The sequence below is a fragment of the Haplochromis burtoni genome, unplaced genomic scaffold (genome assembly GCF_018398535.1).
Source record: "Haplochromis burtoni strain Fernald_Lab_line unplaced genomic scaffold, NCSU_Asbu1 Contig_60, whole genome shotgun sequence".
Taxonomy (NCBI): domain Eukaryota; kingdom Metazoa; phylum Chordata; class Actinopteri; order Cichliformes; family Cichlidae; genus Haplochromis; species Haplochromis burtoni.
In genome coordinates this window covers 2,183,018-2,200,100 of record NW_024582421.1, presented here as the reverse complement: position 1 = coordinate 2,200,100, position 17,083 = coordinate 2,183,018, and the positions used below count along the sequence as shown (strand labels likewise).

Sequence of the window (17,083 nt, the reverse complement as noted above, 5' to 3'; positions counted from 1 at the left end):
TGGAGTCATACCCGAGGCCTTTATTATTCCAAAAACAACATTTTCTGTCCTCTCCACACTTTGCTATCTGAGCAGTAAAGTGCTCAAGTGTTCTTTGAAGGGGCATTTATATTGTTTTATTGCAGTAACTCATTTGGTCCTTAACTGCAGTCACCCCCTCCCCCTGGAGAGATTCTCTCTTTTGTGTATTTTACTCCCTCTGATCAGAATTAAAAAACAGAAAAAAAATCTGATCAATCCAGCTGATGTAAATTCGGAGATAGCACTTCTGATTAACTCTTAATTGCCTGTTGCTTATCTTGGGAAACATGCCCAGCAGAGATAAATGCTCTCTGAGTTATTGACATCTCCTCCATTGTTGTTGTTGGGAGTCCCACTGGTCAGAGTGTGGGAACCCCAGCCCTGCCTCAGCCACATGACTTTGTTATGCTAATCTCCCAGTATAAAATGAGGAGCGGCTCCTCCAGAGACATCACTGCTCACTTCACCTCTGCAGAGACATGGCTCCTTACTCAACAAACTACTCCTCTGTTCACCACATCAGGATCTCTGAGAAGGATAACATTAAAGTGAGTACCACAGGAGATTTTTAGATTGGCTTGTGCATTGCTGACTTGAAACGTGAACTTACTTGTCTGCCTTCTCCTTCTCAGATGAGGAAACCCATTGTGGAGAAAATGCGCAGGGATCGCATCAACAGCTGCATCGAGCAGCTGAAAGTCATTCTGGAGAAGGAGTTTCACAAGCAAGAGCCCAACTCCAAGCTAGAGAAGGCTGACATCTTGGAGATGACTGTGAGCTTCCTGAGGCAGCAGCTGCAGACAGGCCTCTGTCAGAGTGACTACAACCAGGCCTACTCTCAGTGCTGGAGGGACCCTGTGCACTTCCTTTCAGCTGGCTCAGAGGCTTCTCTCGCCCCTCTGCAGGGACTCCAGCAGCAGCAAGACCAGAAACTCCTTCAAGCCCAGACAGCCAGCAGCTCCTCCCCAGTCTGCTTCACACTCAGGCCCACCACAGTGCAGGACAGCGGGAGCAGAGGCCCCGTGTGGAGGCCTTGGTAGAGGCAGAGACTGAGACATGAGGGGTGCTGAACTCTCCCTCACTATGTAGGAAATATATTTTTCCAGCCTGCTCATTCCTGATGGGTTTCCTTAGCGTCTCATCACATTGATGGACAAGTAAAAGCACCGGCTGTCACGTAGCTGAAGATCCCGCTGTGACTCTTAATACGTACTTTCCCTTTGCGTTTAAAGCTGGAGGTTGATTTTGATTTTGAGTATTGATAGTTTTGTTGTTTACTCCAGTGGAGTTTTATCTTTGGACTACTCGATGTTACTGTATATGTGTCTGCCATACTGTGTTTATGGACAGCTGCTGTGGAGAATATTTCTCATCTGTTTTGATGTATCTATGCCAAACTCGATGTGTCAGTATGATTACAAAGCGTGTGTTTTGCGTGTAGATGGGTTTATATTTTTAACATGTTGTACTGAGATGTTTATATTGCTGTTCTGCTATTGTGTAAAGGTTCTTAAAACTCATTCCTAACATTTGTACGACAATTAAAAATAAAAAGAAACAATCATTAAAAATGCTTGCTGACTTCTTTTACATTTATATATATTTCATGAAAAAAGTCCACATTGGTACTATATATATATATATTAAAAAATACCACTTTATTTTTGCCTCTTTTAGTGCATTTTTATTTTAACACCTCTTTTCAACAATGAATGTAGGGATGGTCATTAATGGTTTGATCTACAAGGCAACAGATATAAGGATGTTTGGGTCTGTACATATCTAAACAGCAAACTTAAAATGGGTTTTGACAACACTGCTGTACACACATTTTCATAGATTTCATAATCAGGAAATGTGATAGGATTTCTTTGATTTATGCTAAGCAACGTGAACAGAAAAACACATTAAAAAATCCAGCAAATTGCATCTAGTTGCTGGCATTTGCAGCCAGCATCTTGTCAGTTACACACGACAAGATGTATTTTATTTGCAATGCAAAGGCACAATAAACAATCAGCTGACCTTGGCATGTTAGAAACTAAAGCAGTCCCCCATGCTACTAAGTAAAACAATCACACATTCTCCACAGTGCCCAGATTTATGGCCTACATATTGTATTCACAATTACTCACACGTGTACACATATACTTACTTATAATCAAGTATAGATCGCAATAGCATTTTCCTAGCTTGTGTTTTACTGTAAATTCATGCTTCCAACACTCAGTATTCCTAACAGCACAGTGTAATGCTTGGAAATGAAAAATCAAAGCCACTGTTTGCTGCTACCTCTATTTTATTTTAGTATTTTATCAAATAATTTCTTCCCTAAAATAAAAAAAGGACGCTCATGTTCTTATGTGAACATTTTATGTTAACTGTGGATGATTTTTAGTCTTGGTGGTTTTGTTGTTCAAGCATTTCATTCACATCTCTCTGTTTAAATCTCAGAGGTGCTAACTTTGTTATCTCCCCCCACAGGTTGTGATGTAGTGAAAGGAGGCGTGGTTGGTGATGCATGGAGACGTGGGTGTGTAGGTGAAGCGATCAGATTCATTTTGGATGACACTATCAGCTCTGAAGCTGCTCTTCACTTTATAGCGTGTCATTAGCATGACAAAGGCACATTAATTAAGCCGTATTGGGGTTTGTGTCAGATGAAGATGTATCAATAACTGAGAAGTGAAGCAATCAGAGGCTGGCTCAGTGGAGATAAAACCATTCCAGACTGAGAATGGAGTGCCGTCCATCTCTTATCAGGAGCTGCTGCTTATCTCAGCCTGCATTTACTCTGGGGAACGTGGGCAAAAGCTCCTGATATGCACCCAGGGAATAATTAAACAGGATGCATCATTGCACTGGTGGTGTCAGGGGAAAAGATGCTGAAAGAAAACATGTTATTATAGATTTAATTGCTAGTGTGGAAAAGGCAAATTCTTAGTTTTCACACCACAATGATCTACATAGTTTTTTTGTGCACATTTTTGTCCCTTTGACTTCATGGCAAAATATCATTAATGTGTGGATAGCCACATCCCAAATGAAACCTCGACTCTGCTGGTATTCGGGTGACTTTAATGGTTTGCTGATTTTAGTGTAACGAAAGACAAACACGGCCAAGAGCACAGTGAAACGTTGGCCACAGCAGTTTGCAGGTAGAGGTGTAAACGTGCCTTTGCATGGATTCAAATGGATAGTTTGTATGTTGGGCGATGTTGAAATGAAATTCCTGAATTTTTATTCTCGCGCCTTTTCTTTGTGTACAGACAATAAAACTCCTGCTTGTTCACCCATGGCACACTTCGATTGTTGACCGAGGGTATTAGCCTGTGAGTGGACAGAGAGACTGTGGGAAAGCCAACCTCCGACTCTACTCACACATCTACTGGTCAATAGCGCTGACCTCCCAGCCACAAAAGGCCTTTTCATCTATCCTCTCAAACAACAGCTAACAGCAGCAGTGTGTGTGTGTGTGTGTGTGTGTGTGTGTGTGTGTGTGTGTGTGTGTGTGTGTGTGTGTGTGTGTGTGTGTGGGTGTGTGTGTGTGTGTGTGTGTGTGTGTGTGAGAGAGAGAGAGAGAGAGAGAGAGAGAGAGACAAAGCAGTTAGGGATTTTTTTGACATGCAATCAGTTGTTGTATCATTCTGCAACTTGCTGTAACAAACTTTTATTCTGTAACCAGCTGCTTTTTGCTATTGACTCACTTGAAACTTGAACTTGACAATTAAATTACACTGAAATTAAATTATAGGACATCTAAGCAAAAGAATGCACAATCTAATAACACACAAATACACTCACAAGATAAACATTCTTTAAATAAAATGCATTTAAAGCTATTATTTTGCGCTGCCTTGAATATAAGTGCTGTTAATGTAATGAAATCACCACACTACTCATTTTTTCATGGTATACATTTGAATACAATTCTGGAAATGTGCAGTTGTGTTCATTTGCGGTCTCAGCACAATAATATAAATTTTGGGTACAAAGTATCCTCCGAGGAAGGCTAGGACACTGAAGAGTGTGGCAAACACTTGTGCGGCCATGGTGAACGAATCTCTGCTGATGAGGTAGAGGGTGAAGAAGCTGATCCAGGAGATCATGTACACCATGAGGCTGAAGGTCACGCACTTGGCCTCGTTGTAATTGGCTGGCAGGTCTTTGCCCATGTAACTGAAAGTGAAGCAGAGAACACTGACCATGGACACATAAGCAAGTTCAACACCAGAGCCGACCGAGAGGGTCTTGCTGCACTCGAGCACGATGCGATCTTCGTAGAATTCAAGATCCATGGAAGGCCTGGGGGTGTCGAGGGCCACACGGAGCACGGAAATGATCAGCATGATGGCAGACACTAGGAAAATTGTGAACTCTGGCCCGTGTTTTTTTGCCCACTTGTCATAGGCTGGCGGCAGCTTGGATGCAAATTTAAAAATGCAGACAACCTGAAGGGCACGCATAGTGATGCAGGCCAGGCACACAGTGAAGCTGTCCATGAATAGGGACTGCTTGAAGATGCAGGCCAGAGGCGATGGCTGGCCAAAGTGGCACAAAGAGCTTATGGTGGCTGCAGTCAGGGCTGCCAGCATCAGGAGGCAGGTGCGGCCCCCGGCAGACTTGGCCACGGGTGTGTTCAGGTTGAGCAGGAGGATTATTGCAGTGCCAAAGATCATGAGAAGGCAGGTGGCAAAAAAGAAGAGCAGGGCAATGGAGAGAGGGGCGTCCCATTCCAGCAGCAGGACAGTCCTGTTCAGGCACTGCTCACTGCTCGGGGGCGCCCACTGCTCTGGCAGACACGGCTGGCAAATTACAGGATCTAAGGAAGAGAAAAAGCACAGCTTGAAGAAAACCTGGGATATAAAAGCTGGACAGCAGTTGTGTCCACTGTTGGTTGAGCTCAGATTCACCAGCCCAAGTCTGAAACTTAAAGTCAAACACACAGCATTTGCTGGAAATCATATAATATGTGATTTGTTATTATTCAACATTGTGGCCCTTGTTTTGTTTTTTTAGGTCGTTTGGCTCCAGCGTCAGAATGTGCATTCAGCACCACCTATTGGACAATTTTACACACAACAATGTAATGGCGCTCTGTTGCAACGTGGATCACTTTGTTCACTGGAAGTGAACAAATAGCTGAACTCTATATTGAGTTCTGGAGCACAACAACACATATTGAGTTCTGGAGCACAACAACTTAACTTTTATTTCTTGGATATCTTTATGATTTTGGGGGATTTCTATTTGCATTACATACAATCAGCACCTCTGACGATGCCGATAAACGACACATATTTATTACTGGCTTTTATAATAAAAAGATCGATTTTATATAATCTTTGTTATGAGATCATAAAATCTCAGATTCACTTTTCAGTCTCATTTTGCTACATAGAGATAATATGTGATCAAGGAAACCCTTTTCCACCGCCCGCCTCTCTGTTTTCTATTTATCTCTGCTCCTTTTTCCTTTTTCTTTGTTTACCACTTTTATTGAGGAATGTGGCAGCAGGACAGGCCTGGCAGTCGAAGCAGCACTTATGCTGCCCTGTCAGCAACTTCTTGTGGCCTGTTGGGCAGGGTGGTGAACAGATGGACAGTGGCACCTATACACAGTCAAAGAAAAAGACATATTATAGATTAGCTTTTATTTAAACAGGTCATCTCTAATAGATCTAGCTCTTGGTTGGAAGGGAGAGCAGAGAATAACAGAAGAAATAAATGCTATACAACAGATGCACATAAACCACAACATCAAAAGCATATTTGTTTAACCTTTTTAAATGAGAAATGAAAATGATCATTTTTAGGGTTAGGGTTAATTTTCTGTGGGTCTTTTTGTAATATTTAATTTTTTTTAAACTATAAAACAAATCCAAACACCATGTTGCTCTTACTGCTCTTGAACCTTCTTTTCCGCACCACTCAATTTGATCTGCATCAATTGTCAGTGTAATTGGGTCTGGGGTAAAGGAGCCCACTACTCTCAGGGACCAGTCAGTGCCCCTCCAAATCCAGGTAACAATATCATATCCTGTGGGTGGATCTCCATTTGCATCAAAGTACACAGAGGTGTTCTCCAGGGAAAATCGCACATGCTTTAGCTGCTGAAAAAGCTGGGGAGGACAGAAAATGAGAATTATGTAAAGAATAAACCCAAATCAAACCAAACCAAAACATCAGTTTAAATCAACTCACCTCCCATGGATGCACGGTTCTCTTGTTGCACTTTTCGGCATCACAACCAAGTGTACTGTGCAGAGCATGAGCCAAAGCATACACAGCTTTATACACATTGAAGGCAGAGGCGATGTCATATTCCTCCAGAGAGTAATTATTTCTGGCGAGGCTGTACAGGTCTGTGCTCTGTAGGCAGTCATTTCCATAGCTCATGGTAACATTAGCGTTGGCGCGTTGCATTGAAGCCTCGACTATCTTTTTCTCAAACTCCTCAAATCCGGGAATGGATATAGGTTTGACGGCCACACCGATCACAGTACCGATTGTGTTGATTCCACTTATGCCTGATATAAGAGTTGCCACTGACCAGTCCTCCGTCCCGATCCACACTTTATCTGTTATGTTGCGCTCGAGTACAAATGGGAAGAAGCCACTGAGTTTCGTCTTGCTGGAGAAGACCACAATGGTATTGACGTGGGTTGTCAGTATGTCCGTTACCATGTTCCTCATGATCTGGACTGTTTCATCTGTGGCTGAGGGGATGACTCCTTGGTAGGCGATGCAGATGCCGTAGCTGGATGCTTGTTGGGACAGACTCTTCATGGCCTGAAGCCCATAGTCATTGTCACTGCCTAAGAGAGCGATCCAGGTCCAGTTGAAACGAACCAGGAGTTGGATCATAGCAGCTACCTGGTTCTTGTCACTGGAAATTGTCCGGAAAAAAGATGGATAGTATATCTTGTTGCTCAGCTGCTCACTTGATGCTTCATAAGAGATCTACAATGAGCAATGAGCAATGAGCAATGAGTTTCTTTTAAGATGTGAATGTGGAATATAAAATAATTCATGGACACGAGCAAAGACTTCCAAATATTAACTTACCTGTGGTACAAGAGAGGTCCCCAGTAAAGCAGCAGGGGTGAAAGACTTGCTGCTGCTGTCCGGCCCAATCACAGCCACAGCTGTTTGAGCATCACTGGAATTAAGGGCTGTGTTGTTCTGTGCCCCAGGTGTAGAAATGTTCCTGTACTGTTGGTCGAGCAGGTCCAGGGTGGCCAGGATACTGGCCGGTACTGAGCAAATATCGTACATCTGGTAGCCGAGTTTCACTCCTGGTAGGAGAGAAAGCACCCCTGTTTTGCTGTTGATTTCTTCCACAGCAAATCTCATAGCTTGCAACAGATGAAAACCATGTTTGTTGGGCCTGCCTCTGGAGAAGAAAAAAAAAGAGGGTTAAGTTTGAAAAAACTGACAATATTAACTGGTCCACAAGTGAAATGCATCTATCAGGTTTCTAATAAAACAGAAACACTCACTCTCTGCATGGAACCAGAGCAGGCAAACCACTCAGCCCATTAGTGTAGAAGAGAGGAAAGAGTCCAGCGAAGGAGAAGTCCCCCTGCAGATACATCCCCTGGCTGTGAGTGGTGTGATCTAGATTCCCATCAGCTGACTGCAGCACTAACCAGCCCAAGGAAAGCAGCACAGTAGCAGACATGCTCGTATTTTAGCGTCAGCTTATGCACATCTGCATGTGGAAGCTCAGTGTGTTGTGCAAAAACAGATCAGGAACTCTTCTTAAAAGTGTTTACTGAGTGAAGGTACTTTGCATGTGGAATTTGTTGGTGTCATTAGAGTTTTCCTCCCGTTGAAATGATTTGCATAAATGAAAGTCATGAAGAGGCAGTGATTTTTTCATAAATCTTTGACCACTAACATGGAGTGAGTGCAGATTCACTTTTTAACACATTTATTAGGGCTGATAGTCTTTTCCAATATAAGACTTTGCTTTCAAGGATTTTAAATCTTAATCTTATAGATGATATTGCAATTTCAGTGTGATGTACATACATTACGTACATAGATACAAAGTGAATTTATCAACAAATGAAGGCAACATTACAGGTTTTGGGAGTTAAATGTTAACCTGATGCTGCTGGATACTTTTTGTAAGTACATTTTATGATATTATTTTTGTTAAATTCCACAAGATGTGTGTTTAGTAAAAAGAAGCTGCCCATAAAACAGAAAATATCTGTTAAACTTTACATAGAAATAATGTGTCTCAAAAGTGTGTCTGAGTCAGCACAAAAACTAAGAATCTACTTTGAAGAGAAAGTATTTTTCCTTAAAAAAATAGAATGAAAAATAAAGTCATCAATGTTTAATAAATATAATATAAAAACAGTTTATTGAGCAGAATCAAGTATAAGATGCTGAAAGCCAAAATTTAATGACACCAGATGAGGATTCAGGGTCTCAGGAGGTTAGCTTGTAAAGGCATAATTTGAAAGTGATGTCCTACTCAGAAGGACATTTTAGAAAATGTAAAAGCCAATAATAATAATAATACTAACAATACTACCACTAATAATAATAATAACAACAACAACAATAGTAATACATTTTATTAATTGGCTCTTTCAAAACACTCAAGGGTGCTTTAAAAGCAAATAAAAAAACAAATAACGAATTTCTAAATGTATATAATGTTACATGTTACACTAGTCTTATTAGCTACACTTATTTTGTAATGTGCAAATCCTTCATGAGGGCTGTACAGGTGTGCCAGAATTTGCATTTTGGTTGATATTTGACCTGTATTTTGTCAAACACACCTGTTGTACTAACATGTAATTTGCTTAGATCCAGGGAAAAACCATTGTTTTAACAGGAATACGGTGCATTTTATTATCCGCTGTATTATGCAGTCAAATAGCCATGTAAATTCAAATGCCTGTACAAACACAAAGATTTGATGGCATGCACACAATATGCAGACTTTTAACAGAAAGGTATTTCTTAATATGTCCGTATGAGCAAGGAAGTTGGATAAATTCTCTCTGTTTTGTCCTTTGATGACATATTGCAGTCAGATTAATAACAGAGCTGCATGAGTAATAGATCCAAGTTAAAGCAATCATAGCTTGAAAACAGTCACAAGAAAAATCTACTCATGACAAAAGGTTTATGAGTAAGACTCTGACCTTTACCAACGTGACTCCTCTCTGTGTAATTCTTCCTCTCAGCCTTCCAAAAACGTGTAAAGCAGCCATTATTAATGTACTCTTATGCTTCTTTAATATTATAACATTACACAAAGTGAATTGCAAACAGCTAAGCATAGACTGAAGTTGGGCAACGTTTTGATTAATCATTTGGTACACAAAGAAAGAAAAGTACAACATTTAACTATATTCCTATATAACAACTGTTTTTAATGTCTTTGTGTTGAACTGGAGCAATAAAACATAAGTGTTCGGGTCTTACAGCTTTTAAAAGATCAGCCGGTCAAACTGAAAATTTGAAGAGAGGCATTTTGGACATAACATAGCAAAACAATGGGCTGCTTGGCCTATAACTAAAGCTCCAATCATCTTCTCCTCTTCCCGTTGTTTTTGGCCTATCAATCTAATCAAAAATATTGATCTGATAGTGTAAAATTGCATGTTTTAATGCATTTGAACTGCAGTGAAAAATAAACAAAAATACAAAACTTTAGTGAATTACTTTTAGCCTTGTAGCCTTATTACATGTTCTAGTATATACATATATAGTCTAAATCATCAAAAATACTGAGATATATTTCCCAAAATTCTCGTGAAATTATAGATGATACTGACTGTCTTTAAAAAAATCTGTGTTATTTAAGCAGTTGCGATATGAACAAAATAGCCTTCATCCCCGGATAAAGATGATGATGGTGATGCCTGGTCTGCTTGCGTCACTACCATGCGACGCGAACATCGAGGTGAAAGTGCAAGCTGCCATTTTTTGAAAGAAGTCTTTTTGATGAGTTAGGCGACCAAAGCCAAAGTGTGAGTTTCGCCGTTAGCGCTTCGTCGTTGGGTTTTTTATGCTGGTGGGTTGACACGTATTAATCGGGCTTGTTACAGAAGTTCTGTGTATCCAGAGTCTGTTTGGAGAGCAGGCTAGCACAGGGCTGCACTGCTCTGCAGATGGCTGCTTAGCTCGGTTGGCTAACGTTAGCTGGTGCTGTAAACAAACACTGGACTGAGTGAAGAAGCAGCTGCTGATAAAGGAGCTCATCTTCATCGCAGGCTTGCTTTAGCGGATTTGGTCGATAATTCAGGAAGCTGGGAGCTAAGGTAACGTTTGGGAGGAGCGGGAAACAGTTTGATGCTACTTGTCAGTAAGTTAGCAGCACAACTTCAGTTTTGATGACAGTGCGAGTCTCTCCAAAATAGCTCGGGGCTCAGTCGCGTTAACGCTGGTCGGAGTCGGTCCGGTCACAAGGGAAGCGCCCACTTACTCACCGGCATGTCGTCCTTCTCTGAGTCCGCCCTGGAGAAGAAGCTGTCGGAGCTGAGCAGCTCGCAGCAGAGCGTCCAGACTCTGTCTCTGTGGATCATCCACCACCGCAAACACTCGGCCCTCATCGTCAAAGTGTGGCACAGAGAGCTGAAAAAAGGTGAGACCTGACTGCCCTCCTGAAAAAACCCCCACACATTTGTGTGTATGTTGCAGCCAAAGAGAGAGCCGGTAACTAACAAGTAAAGGACACTTTACACAGACTGTAAACTCATTTTACGCTGTGAGCCACGTACAACACACTGCAAAGCCCCTTTCTGTCAGTGCAAAGAAGTTTAACTGTGCATTTAATCCATGACATTATTTTAGTTTCAGGAAATAAATGTGTAGGATGACTTCTGGTATCTTACAGCCCAGTCTGTCCTGTACTGTTTTGTTTTTGTTTTTTGTTTTTGTTTTTGTTAATAGGAAATAGCCTTTCTTAAAACTGTGGACCTATTGTAAAAAACAAACAAACCCAAAAACATAAACTGTTATACTGCATTGTAGGGGGGAAAAAAACTATTTTTCTCTCAGTTAATTGTTTATCTGTTGCTTAATTACTTTGGTGCAGTATGAACAGTCAAGGGGGAGGTCTTTCTCAGTAGGAAAAGCTGTAATCCAAAATTTATGCACCTTTCTACATTTTCCAAAGCTGTTTAGTGGGCTGAATTGGAATCTGTGCTAGGCTGATTCTGGTCCTTGGGCTTTATGTTTGACACCCCTGCCCTAAGACCTTATAGATGGTCAGCTTACGTGGGTGTGAAAGAATAGAAATACTAGTAAATCCAGTTTTATTGCGACTAACAGTGTATTTTTCCTCATTCTTATGCAGTAAGTAAAGGAGATGGGCATGATGAAGGGAAAATATGCCAATTAAAACTCAAACTGCAACTCAAACTCAAAATAATTTGAATGTGAGAAACTGATAATCACTCTGTGAATTTTCCTTGTTAATTTTGTTAAAGCTAATGTTTAAAATGAGATATTTTTCATGTATCTTGCAGCTAAAAGCAGCAGGAAGCTGACATTCCTGTATCTGGCTAATGATGTCATCCAGAACAGCAAGAAGAAAGGCCCCGAGTTCACCAAAGACTTTGAGTCTGTGCTCGTCGATGCCTGCTCCCATGTTGCCAGGTATATTTTAATGGTGACCACCGTGTTCTCTAAGTCGGCTCCAAATTAGACTCTCCTGAATGTAGTAAATGTGTGTGAGTCTGTGTGGGGAAGTAGATGCATGGGAAGTCATTTGTTTGAATTTTGTTTTGTGTTTTTGCTTATCTATTAAGCACAGCAGATCCTATCTGGACGTCTGCAGCCCCCGTTATCTTTTGTTTTTTAGAAAATATGTCATAAAAACTCTGGATGTGCTTTGATCTTTTTATAGCCTTCCTGTGTGTCTTTAAATTTAAAATTTTTATGTAACTCGTTACTCCCTTATTGTCTGCTGAAATCTGTTGCTCCTCTCGTCGCCCTGCAGTGATGCAGACGAGAACTGTAAAAAGCACATGGAAAGACTGCTGAACATCTGGAAGGAGAGGAACCTCTACAGAAGCGACTTCATCCAGCAGCTCAAACTCGCCATAGAAGACTCAAACAGCCCCAGGCCTTCAGGTTAGATGACTATTACATAACATGTTGTCACAGGTGTATGTAAATGTATACGATGCGTTTGACATCACAGCATTTCACTTTAAAACCATGGCCGGGATCACCAATGCTGAAAGAAGTCACATTTTGTGGACGTTTGTTAGAGAGCTGTCATGATTTATGAGGTGACTGTATCAGTGGGCTGCGTCTGAGTAAATACACTGATTACGACTGAATAATTCTCCAAACAGGAAGCCTTTCTTTTCACTTTTTCACTGTTAACAACATGTGTGTCGACACACCTGCATTTGCAGGTAAATGGCAGGTTTTTACTGAGTTTGTATCACAGAACAACAGAAAGAGCAGTGTTCAAGTACCCAAAATGTTATCTAACAGTAAATACATTTTCGAGTTTATCCTGTCGACATCAGTATGCCATCATAGGTGTTAAAGGAAACACATTAGTGACCTCATGATGTGGCTTTTCTGTTCTGTTATCTCCAAACTTCACTCTGCAGAAGAAAAAAAGCCAGTGAAAAGAAGCTATCAAAAGATCCAGGAAGATGAGGACGATGATGACAACGACTATAGAAGCCACACTTCTCCTCGCAACGCAGATTCCACGGCAACTCAGCTGGTGAAGATGCCAACGTTTAATCCAGATAATGTTAAAATGGTGGTATTTTTGACTGGCCTCCTTACTGATCTCTTATTACCGTTTCCCCCACTTCCTTTTTTTCCCTTGTCTCCTGTCTTTAAACACACTCTGGCACACGTGCAGACAGAGGAGCTGGTAAAAGCCCTGCAGGACTTAGAGAACGCTGCATCAGGTGACGCAGCTGTTCGTCAGAAGATTGCCTCGCTGCCGCAGGAAGTCCAGGATGTTTCCCTGCTGGAGAAGATCACAGGTAAGGCTTGGACAGCTCAGCTCGGTTTTGGACAAAATTGTTGGTAACCTTCTGTCAAAGAAAGAACAACCTACAGTGGTCACTAAAATAATAACTTGAAACTGAGATAAGTAATAACACTAAAACAAAAAACTTCAAGAAAATCAGACATTGCTTTTAAATTGTCGTTCAGATGGTACCCCTAGAAAAGACTGATTCCATTAGTGCCTACTGAGCTCAATTCGACTCGGCTTTTATGGTTTTTGATAGTAGGACCTGGTACCAAGCGAGCTGAATCGATCCAAAAATGTCATGCTAACAGACGGCATGCTGCCAATTGGCAAGTCAGTGGTGTCACTCGGTGAGTCATGAGAGTGACTCCTTCACAAAATTCAAAACAGACTTTCTTTAAACCGTGCAGTTTCAGCCAAATTGCTGTAATGATCCCATCCACATTAGATGGTAGTTGATTATAATGAAAAATGAGACAAAACAAGTAGAGTACAGTTGAGTTGATCCGAGTAGGTACCGGTACTAGTGGAAAAGAGCCAAGGTAAACTAGATTGTGCCCTGTAATTAGCATCACAGGTGTCTTCTATGGTGTGTACCACACTGACCACAGAAAGCTAAGGAGAGAGCAGCCTCAGGAGATCTTTTTGTAGAGCTTGAGCTTAGATTGTTTTATCTCTGCTTTCAGTGTGATAGAATTGTTCCTTCCAAAAAGACTCGCACTCAATCAATAAATGTTAGGACAGAACATATATACAGCAATCAAGTACTGCATGTAGAGGAGCGTGTTTATCTGAAGTAACCTCAGTTTAAATTAAGGCTCTGAGATTAACAACACACTTTGGCTCAACTCTAGACAAAGAAGCCGCAGACAAGCTCTCAAAAACTGTGGATGAAGCCTGCTTGCTGCTGGCAGAATATAACGGGCGCCTGGCCGCAGAGCTGGAGGACCGGCGGCAGTTAGCACGTATGCTCACTGAATACATCAGCAGCCAGAAGGAGGCACTCATGGAGAGAGAGAAGAAACTGGAGGTAAGGCACTTGACAGACGCAACAGCCATTAGAAAAGGATGTTTGAATGATTGTGTTTGTCTCATTAATAAAGGGAGCTGCAAAACCTGTAATACACTTGTGTAGAGTTAAGTACAGATGTCTGAACTCATTATAGCAGTTACCATACAGCATGCCATATTATTTCACAGATAACTGCAGGAAAAATACCTAAAGGTAACAACACCCCGATCTTTTTGAGGTCATGTTCAGTGACTCAGATTAGCTGAGGAGATAAAAACAGCTGCAAACATGTTTATTTCTGCTGTTTAGAAGTTTAGAAGCAGTTTACAGCTAATGCTTCAGCCCTGAAAGCACTCATTGGCTAAAAACATGCCCACATAGCTGGGAGCATGTCTGACATGGCAAGAAATAAAAGAGGTCAGAAGGTCAGCACACTGTAAAAAGCAGATCTGGTTATCACAGTTGGCAGACGTTTATTCTTGGATGTTTAAATACAATTTTGACGTTTATTACTGACATTTTGGTGCATCCAGCTTTAGAGGTCATCTCCCTTCTTTACTGCCTTGCTCTTCTGTTTCCTGCCTCACATGTTTTCATATTAAAAAAAGATGTAATTTGCTCATACCTGTGCGTGTCGTCATTTTTTCGGTAGGAGTATAAGCAGAAACTGGCGAGAGTGACTCAGGTGAGGAAGGAGCTCAAGTCACACATCCAGAGTCTCCCTGACCTTTCGCTGCTGCCCAACGTAACTGGGGGTCTGGCCCCGCTCCCCTCAGCAGGCGACCTCTTCTCCACCGATTGAGAACCCTTTGCCTCGACGAAGTCTCCCGTATGCTCCTCCCCAGCCAATCTCAGCTCCACGTTGGATTTACAGAAATACTCCCAACTGTGTCTCCAGCCAGAGGACACGTGTGGTCAATCCTCTTAACAGTCGCCAGCCCACCTGCTAACTCAAACCTGCAGGACGAGGACGAGGAAGGCTTTTGGTAAAATGAGAATGCTCTGCAGAGGAGAATAAAGACTCTGTCAGCCTGTTTATTTTGTTAGTTTTTTTCCCCCGTACCCTCTCGATCGTCAAGGATTCCACTTCACCAGCTTGGAACAAGTTTCCTGTTGCTTTTATTTTGTTTTAAATGCTGGAAGTTTCAGTGATTTAGGAAGAGGAGCTTAGACGTAAACCTGGTTATCAGGACATGTCAGTCGAAGCATCTGGCTGTAAGTTATAGTTCGGATTCAGTGAGCAAAGGCTGTCTGTCCGCTCTCTTAATTCCTAAAGGCTGTGGCTACACTGTGAAGAGGATGTACCATTCATTAGGTTTACTTTTTGACTTTTATTTGCTTGGTTTTTATCGACAAATTAGAGAGATTGTTGATTTACGGTGTGTAAGTGTGTGTTTGTATAGTTATCAGGCCACTTCAGTATGTGTTGCTTTTTTGGTTGTTTCACCGGACGCCACACACAGCGCTTTCATTAAAGTAACACTTGGTAGAGTCTGAAAAATGGGATTTGTGGGATACAATCATTCAGGCAGCAATTTTAAAGACAAGGGACTTTTTATTTTCCTGTATGTAAGGATTTTCCTTATTTTGATACAAAGGTGCACAAGGTTCAAAAGAACTGTTGTCATGTTTTCATTTGAAATATGATGAAGCTCATTATGTTCGTTAGTGGAAAAGAGGCACAGTTTGAGTTTTGCTAATGAAATCCTGCACGTTTGAAAAAAGATCATCTAAATGCTAAAACTAAAAATACTATTGCTGTATCTTTCGAAAAGGTAATTGATAAGAAGGCAAAAATAAAAATAAATGAAGACATCAGGAGGATTGAGCCGTTATTAAAAGAAGTGTCAAGATAAACGAGTCAGAAAACGACATTTGCTGATATACTGATCACAACATGTTTGGAAAAGTTAAATAAAAGGGTAGCGTAGTTGCATTAATTAGATTATATGTTATTGCGAAATGAACTGACCATTCTCTACTTTAGCAACATTAATAGACACATTGGACTGATCAAAAATAATTATTAAATATTCCACAGTTCTAACTGCCTGTATCGATTTAAGTATTCAACAGGTTCACGCCTGCATCCCCTTCATATTTGTTTTTGTTTTCTCTTTTCATGGGTGATCCATCCTGTAACAAATGTGTTTATTTAGATATTGAGGTCAGGAAAAGTTGTAATTACCAAAGTCATTATTTTGGTACGAGCCTTTTAGGAGCAGTTCTGCGAGAAGGCCATTTTGTCATTTTGCTTAACTGATATTTAATTTTCAGTTGTCTGATACACAAAAAAAAATACATTTATTGAAAAAGTTTATGATAAAAAGATCAGAGACGTTTAACAAACTGCTCATTTCATTAGCGTCTTCAGAAACACGTGGCAACTCCTGCTGCTACAGCTGAGGTGATTTTTTTCCTTATATAAAAGAAAGATTGTAGAAGCTGTAGCTTATCTGCTGATTCCAAACGCTCAGCTGAGACATGCTGTTCATGGAAAACCGTTGCAGTAAAATGATTGGCCTCTCCCGGAAGCCTGAAACCACGAAATCTTTCAAAGAGCAGGTGAAAATTAGCAGTTTTCTGCAGCGTTTGTTCAACCAAAGGTGTGGATGCATTCGTCAGAGTCATTACTGGGGTCATAAAACAGATGTTTGGGCTTTAACATGATTCCTAATATCAAAGTAAACCTTTGGACTTTGGATGTCGAACATTAAAGCGGAGCCATTATTTCATTAATTCATGTTCATCTGATAAAAACCAAAACCAGGAAAGATTTCAGTAAAATTTTAACCCAGATATGCTTGACTGTAGATAACACTTAGATATTTTCTTACTGACTTGCTGTGTGGTATGTGTTTCTCTATAGAATCAGTCTGTACTACCAGGACTCTGCCACTAGGGGTAATGTTTTTTCTGTAATGAAAGTGATTCAGTGGATGCCAATAAACTGGAACCATTTGAACAAATTCTGTGTGTATTTTACATAATTTCAGTATAATGCAAATATACTTACTTAAATTAAAAATGGGTTTTAATTATAATACATAATAACACAATAATAA

At 40.8% G+C, this 17,083-nt stretch overlaps 3 protein-coding genes across 3 annotated transcripts; 2 read left to right on the top strand and 1 right to left on the bottom strand.

Moving 5' to 3' along the window:
• The first annotated feature begins 364 nt into the window (after positions 1-364).
• On the top strand, positions 365-1,592 carry her12 (hairy-related 12). Its single transcript, XM_005941152.2, has 2 exons — positions 365-569; positions 654-1,592. The coding sequence occupies exons 1-2, from the start codon at positions 501-503 to the stop codon at positions 1,059-1,061; spliced, it is 477 nt and encodes a 158-aa protein (XP_005941214.1). The 5' UTR covers positions 365-500; the 3' UTR covers positions 1,062-1,592.
• Positions 1,593-3,876: 2,284 nt separating this feature from the next.
• Positions 3,877-7,734, bottom strand: LOC102311332 (taste receptor type 1 member 1). Its single transcript, XM_005941198.3, has 6 exons — positions 7,524-7,734; positions 7,090-7,417; positions 6,226-6,984; positions 5,925-6,143; positions 5,513-5,633; positions 3,877-4,843 (listed from the first exon to the last, which is right to left on the bottom strand). Exons 1-6 carry the CDS (start codon positions 7,703-7,705, stop codon positions 3,921-3,923), a joined length of 2,532 nt encoding a protein of 843 aa, XP_005941260.1. The 5' UTR covers positions 7,706-7,734; the 3' UTR covers positions 3,877-3,920.
• Positions 7,735-9,938: 2,204 nt separating this feature from the next.
• On the top strand, positions 9,939-15,424 carry rprd1b (regulation of nuclear pre-mRNA domain containing 1B). Its single transcript, XM_005941151.3, has 8 exons — positions 9,939-10,316; positions 10,416-10,639; positions 11,526-11,655; positions 11,999-12,132; positions 12,627-12,745; positions 12,890-13,016; positions 13,861-14,036; positions 14,671-15,424. The coding sequence occupies exons 2-8, from the start codon at positions 10,489-10,491 to the stop codon at positions 14,818-14,820; spliced, it is 987 nt and encodes a 328-aa protein (XP_005941213.1). The 5' UTR covers positions 9,939-10,316; positions 10,416-10,488; the 3' UTR covers positions 14,821-15,424.
• The last annotated feature ends 1,659 nt before the right edge of the window (positions 15,425-17,083 follow it).

Coding starts and splice junctions, on each gene's coding strand:
- rprd1b (XM_005941151.3), top strand. CDS start 10,489: ATGTCGTCCTTCTCTGAGTCCGCCCTGGAGAAGAAGCTGTCGGAGCTG. Junction 10,640..11,525: donor GCACAGAGAGCTGAAAAAAG/GTGAGACCTGAC, acceptor TGTATCTTGCAG/CTAAAAGCAGCAGGAAGCTG. Junction 11,656..11,998: donor GCCTGCTCCCATGTTGCCAG/GTATATTTTAAT, acceptor GTCGCCCTGCAG/TGATGCAGACGAGAACTGTA.
- LOC102311332 (XM_005941198.3), bottom strand. CDS start 7,705: ATGTCTGCTACTGTGCTGCTTTCCTTGGGCTGGTTAGTGCTGCAGTCA. Junction 7,418..7,523: donor GCTCTGGTTCCATGCAGAGA/GTGAGTGTTTCT, acceptor TTTCTTCTCCAG/AGGCAGGCCCAACAAACATG. Junction 6,985..7,089: donor GGACCTCTCTTGTACCACAG/GTAAGTTAATAT, acceptor TGCTCATTGTAG/ATCTCTTATGAAGCATCAAG.
- her12 (XM_005941152.2), top strand. CDS start 501: ATGGCTCCTTACTCAACAAACTACTCCTCTGTTCACCACATCAGGATC. Junction 570..653: donor CTGAGAAGGATAACATTAAA/GTGAGTACCACA, acceptor TCTCCTTCTCAG/ATGAGGAAACCCATTGTGGA.